Genomic DNA, 6000 nt, shown 5'->3' with positions numbered 1-6000 from the left:
CTTTTCATCGCTCTCGACTACCTGAGAGGAGGTTGTACCCAGGTGGTAGCTGGCTTCTTCTACCTCCTTGCAGTGAGACGACCAGATGTCATGGCCTGAAGCTGAGACCAGGGAGATTTAGACTAGACATTAGAAAATAAAAAATCCACTTAGTGTGGTCAGGCATTGGAATAGGCTGCACAGGGAGGTGGTGGAGTCCCCATCCCTGGAGGTATCTAAGAGGTGTCTGGATCTGGCGCTGGGTGATGTGGCTTAGCGGTTTAGGGGTTCCAGTGGTAGCGCTGGGTTGATGGTTGGACCTGATCATCTTTAAGGTCCCTTCCAGCCTTGACGATTCCACGATTCTGTGTCTCCAGCGTGTCTCCAGGAGATCACTGTGCCCAATACAAATCCAGGCTGCAGACGGGCGGCGCAGGGCGCAGCCACACCTGGCAGCACTGGCAGCACCTCGCAGAGCCCCGGAAGAGAGGGCGGGCAGCGCCGGGCCCCTCTGCCGCCCTCACGGCCGCTCCCTCAGGGCCGCCGGCGCCTTCCCCCGGGAGGCGGTGCGGGGCGGGCCGGCCCCACGGCGCAGGGGCGGTGCCGGTCACGCGGGCGCGCGGCGGCCCCGCCCCGGCTCCGGCGGCAGCGGCGGCGGCGGGGGCACCTGGCGCCCTCCTCGGGGCTCCTCGTCGCCGGGACAACCGGGATCGCCGCCGCCGCGCCTCTGCCATGGTGAGGAGCCCGCGACACGGCCCCGCCGCCCCGCCGCAGCGGGTTGGCCCGGCCGCCCGGGGCGGGCAGCGGGTGCCGGCCGGGCCGTGCGGAGCGGCCCCAGGGCCGGCCGGCTCAGCCCGAGGCGAGGGTGGCGGGCGGGGGAGTGCGGGGTACGGATGCGGGGCTGGGCGTGCGGCCCGGCTCGGGGCTGCGCCCACCCGCGCTGTAGACGAAGAGAAAGGAGAGTGTCTGTCTGCCCCTCTGTCTGTCTGCCCCTCTGTCTGTCTGCGTGCCTGCCCGGAGCAGGTGGGGCCGCGCTGCCCCTCGCTGTAGCACATGCCTGCGTGTCTGGGGTGAGATGTGACGGGCGCCTTGCCGCCTCCTCCTCCCGTGTAGCGCCGGAGCAGCCATGGCAGGGCTCTGGCTGGCGTGTGACGCGAGTCAGGTGTGTTGTCCGCCTGGATAACACGGGAGGGATGGTGTGTTTATATGGTGTGTTTATATGGGTGTGTCGGGCGGCCGGGGAATGATGAAGGTGTGTCGTTCCCCTTATAAAGTCGAGAGGAAAAGCCAGGGTGTGTGTCGGTGCGCAGGGCAGGGATGGGGTGTCACCGTGTGGATGCGCGGGATGCTGGGTTCGGGCGCTGTGCTGTATCCTTATGCATGTGCCGTGAGTCAGGGTGTGGCCTGGGATGTGTGCACATAGCAGATACACAATGAGCGTAATGCTGTGCCTCTGTGTGTGTCTGCTGTGATTTGGGCTTCGGGTATGGTGTGTTTGTGTTGTAGCAGAGATGTGACATTGTGTGCAGGGCCATGACATGGCACCGTATGTATGTAGCTGTGTCTTCCTGCTGCTGTCTGGTACGGGCTTGTTCCTGTGTGTATATATAGTGAATATTGGGTGTGGCATAATCTGTGGATATTTTTAAAGGCACGTATGCTATGGGTGGGGCAAGGATTATCCGTAGTCCTGTACGTACGTAGCAGATACAGGGTATGGTATTTGTGTGTACAGAGCAGCAGTGGCTTGGGTGTGTGAGCGTGCGTGGCTGTGATGTTGTGATGTGTGTGCATGGATGCATTTATAATAGATTTGTGGGGCGAGCGTGGCGGGCACAAGGTTTGTTTCACCTGTATGTGGGGACGGCACGACACGGAGCACATGTGTGAGGAGGGTTGCAGCGGAGGAGGAAGAGTGGCTGTGGTTTGCTCTGTGGGGATGTGACACAGTTCGTGTGTGCCACGAGTGGCAGGGCAGAGATGCATCAGATGTTTGTGAAAGGAAGATGACAAGGCACGTAAGGGGCAGTGTGTAGGGACAGGCACAGCGTGTTTGGAAAGATGATTGGTTTGAGCCCTGTTTTCAATTACAACTTAATTGTCTGATGCCTTACTGCTTCACAGTGATAGTTACGACAATAGATGCAGCAGGAAGGCGCAGTTGCTGGCCTTTCCCACATGAGGAAGTACACAGTATTTTAAGGCAGTCACTTCATGTGTATATTTCCGTGTGTGTAGTGCTAGTAGGGTTTCTGGATCAGGTTCTGGGGAGGCGGAGGGAGCGCTCAGCCTCCCAAAGGGAAGAACTGTATTCCTGTGGTGTTGCAACTTTTTGTCCTTTACATGAAGGCTTGTTCATGCACTCTCTCTTTCTTCCCCTGCACATTGCCTTCTGTTCCTTCCCAATTTTAGCCTGCATGTTCTGAACCCAAACAAAGCAACCTTGAAAACTAAAATGTGAGGTGGAATAAAAAATATGGATAGACTGTGCATGATTGCAGTATTCTTCTGTGTAGAATCAGTTTGGATTTGCTTTGCCAAGGTCTTAGGATGTATCTGTTGCTACAAGGAGGAGTAAACCTCCATGAATGAGACTGTGGATGGCGTAGCACGGTGGAGTGATTGTGATGTGACTCAGTGACATGTTCTTCATATTAATATTCCATCAGAGAAGATGTAGTATCTTAAGTCAGTTCAAGAAAATGGATTTCTCTCATCTTCTAAATTTAAGATAGATTACAGACTGAAAAACAACTAACCAAATGTTTGTGAACTGAACCAGGGGAGACTCAGGTTGGACATACGGTAAAATTTCTTCACTGGAAGAGTTGTTAAGCATTGGAATGCTTAACATCCATGGAGGTGTTCAGGAAACTACTGTGGCACTTAGAGCTATGGTTTCATTGACCATATGGAGGTATTTGGACAGAGGCTGGACTCAATCTTGGAGATGTTTTTCATTCTTAATAATTCTATTTTTCTGTAAGTAAATATTTTCCATTTACTAAATTCCAGGCATGGAGGTTTTCTTTGTGGTCCGTTTTGACATTCCCAATGAGATCCCTTTAGCAGTCTAAACTCAGCAGACATACTGCAAAACAGCATTGGTGCTGTAATTGCACAGGGGAAATCTCAGAAATTATACCATCTGCTCTGCAGATTCTTGTATTGGGCAGCTTCTTAGTTGCACTTGACAGCTGTTAAGCTGTTAACCACCATTTTTGGTATTATTTTAAAAATTTTCAAGTATTTTATTCAATGCATGCTTGTAATTCAAATTTTCCTGTCTTACAGTGTTAGTCCTATTCAAATTGTTCTTTCCTTCTTAATTTTTCATAGCTTCATAGAATTAATTTTGAGCAATTAACACCAGACCTTTTAGTACAGGGAATATCAATGTTCCTAAAAATCAGAAGGACTATTAGCTTACTGCTTGCTTATTTTACAACAGACTGGAATATTTGGTCATCCTAGTTAAAATGAGGGATAACATGGGGCTAGCAGATGTGGAAAATTGCTAATAAAAGTCAGGTTTTCTGTGAAGCATGGCAACTATTTTTAGGTAGGTGTAGAAAAGTAGTACTAGTCTTGGCACTGGGACAATATTGATCTGAATCCCAGCAGAAGGCTACACATTGACAGTACTTCAGCTGTTTCATCATTTAGAAGTCAGAATAACTGCATTAATTTAATGTAAATTGTTATCAACTGGCAATTCTGGTAGTCTTTCTACTGAATTAGAAATGCACATAAGTGGGATATGCGAAGTAGGACAAAACCAGATGAAATTGTGACACCAAGGAATTCTCCCTCAAGCTAGTTTAGACAATAGCCACAACATCCACTTTCATTCTTTCTAATAATCTTTTTAGGAAGGTGATCCATACTCTCCATAGAGTTCTGCTTTTCCTTTTTTTTTTTTTTTTGCTGTTTGTGGGTTTGGGTTTGTTTGGATTGCTTTGGTTTGTTTTAACCCCTCCATGTGTTTTAGGACAATGCAAGAACTGTTAAAATTTTTCATCATACTTGATGTGAATGTGATGGAGCTTGAGTCCAGCTGTTCCCCTGAGCTTCTACAAAACAACTTTCCCACTTGAACTTTTAATGCAGAGTGGGACATTCTCATTCTTTGTAAAGCTTCTGAGAAGGAAGGTTGTAAACAGAGTAAATTCTGTATGGTGATAAGCAGATTTGCATTCTTATAAATGCAGAAAAACGTATACGTGAGGCATTAAAAGTGTATAATGATGAACTTAAAATTCTCTATATACTGGTATCTCCTCTGTCAATTCCATTTTTTTCAGGATCAATAAATGACTTGCATATCTCTCAAAGCTTAAACTAATTCTTCTTGAGACTGAAGAACAAAGGGTTTGTAAAGATCAAATATTTTTCTCAGCCTAATTTTTCAAAAAAATGTGCTGTATTCTGAATGTCTGAAAATCTGTGTATATAGTGTGATTCTACAGCACTGTGTGAAACCAAATGGATTATTTTTGTGACAAAATTAATTCTTATGCAACTGTAGTCCCTGTGAATCATTTTGTGGTGGAAGCTGCCTTAGATTCTTTTTCAGTATGTCTCAGTAGAGTCTCAAAGTTACCTGAGTAGTCAATGGAAAGTATCTTTCTCAGATGTTTTTGCTTTTTGGCTTTTGCAATTTACATTTGACTGTTTGATACTTATAGAGGGATTTTTTTTATGTACTTGGTCAAGGAAAAGTAAGCACAGGATCTGTAAATGCTTAATTTTTGCTGTCTCAAATGACCTCCCTCTTATGCATCTGCCCCCACCCACCCAAACCAAAACAGAACAAAACTCATCCAAACAAAACTACAGCATGAATTTAGATGTTTAAATGGAGTAAATAATTTCTGTTGGGTACTGGGAGGTAATGGAAATGCAGCAATAGTTGACACAAGGGCACCTCAGCTGACAAAATCAACTACAGCCAATTTATTGAGGGATTCCCCCTGGCTTTTTATCTTTGCATTGGAGGAGCCACTGCTAGAGGAGGACTAGAAATTTGCCCTTTTCTGGACTTGCACATTTTTGACTGTTTGGAGCTATGAACTCCTGCTGTGTAGCCCACAAGAAAGTACCAATATTTGGTATCAAGCTGCAGCACTCAAAATATTTACCTTAATTCTTGTTACACTCTTCTTTTTCTATTTCATTGTTTTCCTATGTTCTCCTTGGTAGGCAGAAGGAAACAGTAAATTTGGTTTTCATTGGATTTGATTGCTGTTCAGCTGGTTACCCAGTATATTCTGTAAATTTAAATCAAGGAGACAAGGACATAATCAAATCTGCATAAATGTGAAACTCTACCAGTATGTCAAGTTTGTCAGTCTTCAGAGGTTGAAATTGAGGTCAGAGCTTCACAGAGCAAAGGCATTTCCATATCATAGCTTGATGTTACATGGTAGTTATATAAATATTAAGGGGCAAATGTCTAAGTGTGCTTGCAGATTATAGACTATTTTCAGAACTACATCTGAAACAAATGTATCAAGATAATTTTATTTCTGCAGAAACGTAAATTTTGGCAAATACTGAATCTCCAGTTTCTCTTCTAAATCTCAACCTATTACCTTTCTTGAAACAGTTTGAAAAAGATGTTTTGGAAATGCTACTATGATGCTATTTCCTTTGAAGTCAAGTGTAATTACTGCTTGTAATCATGAAGAGGTATCTAGTTTTGTCTTTTATAATTGAAAACTTTTATTAATAATGCATTTCATGTATGGCAGCTTTTATTAATTATGCACTACATATATGGCATATGTAGCCACAAAGCAGATTTTTTTCTTGTTTCTTTCTTGTTCATTTTCTAGGGAGATTTGCCTTGCAGAGAAGATTTGCCCTTCATAGTAAAGATTTCATACTCAGTACTAGGATAAACCTCAGTTCTGGCATGGTGTTTATGAGGCAGATCAAGCACAGCTTTGAAATGGCTTTGTAGAAACTGTAGAGCCATTTCCGTAACATAAGCCATACTTTTTATGTGTCAAATGTCTT

The 6000-nt window shown here is 45.3% G+C and overlaps 1 protein-coding gene across 1 annotated transcript in view; it reads left to right on the top strand.

Moving 5' to 3' along the window:
- Nucleotides 1-393: 393 nt before the first annotated feature.
- The window catches only part of FBXL2 (F-box and leucine rich repeat protein 2), a 51508-nt gene continuing 45901 nt past the window's right edge, over nt 394-6000 (top strand). The window contains exon 1 of the mRNA XM_071429743.1: nt 394-714. Within this exon, the coding sequence (XP_071285844.1) occupies nt 712-714 (3 nt within the window). The 5' untranslated portion in view covers nt 394-711. The remainder of the gene's footprint in view (nt 715-6000) is intronic.

Source organism: Agelaius tricolor, unplaced genomic scaffold (assembly GCF_023055355.1).
Source record: "Agelaius tricolor isolate 1412-34295 unplaced genomic scaffold, bAgeTri1.0.p SCAF_6, whole genome shotgun sequence".
Taxonomy (NCBI): Eukaryota; Metazoa; Chordata; class Aves; order Passeriformes; family Icteridae; genus Agelaius; species Agelaius tricolor.
The sequence above is the reverse complement of the archived record's forward strand: the minus strand, read 5'-3'. Positions and strand labels throughout refer to the sequence as shown.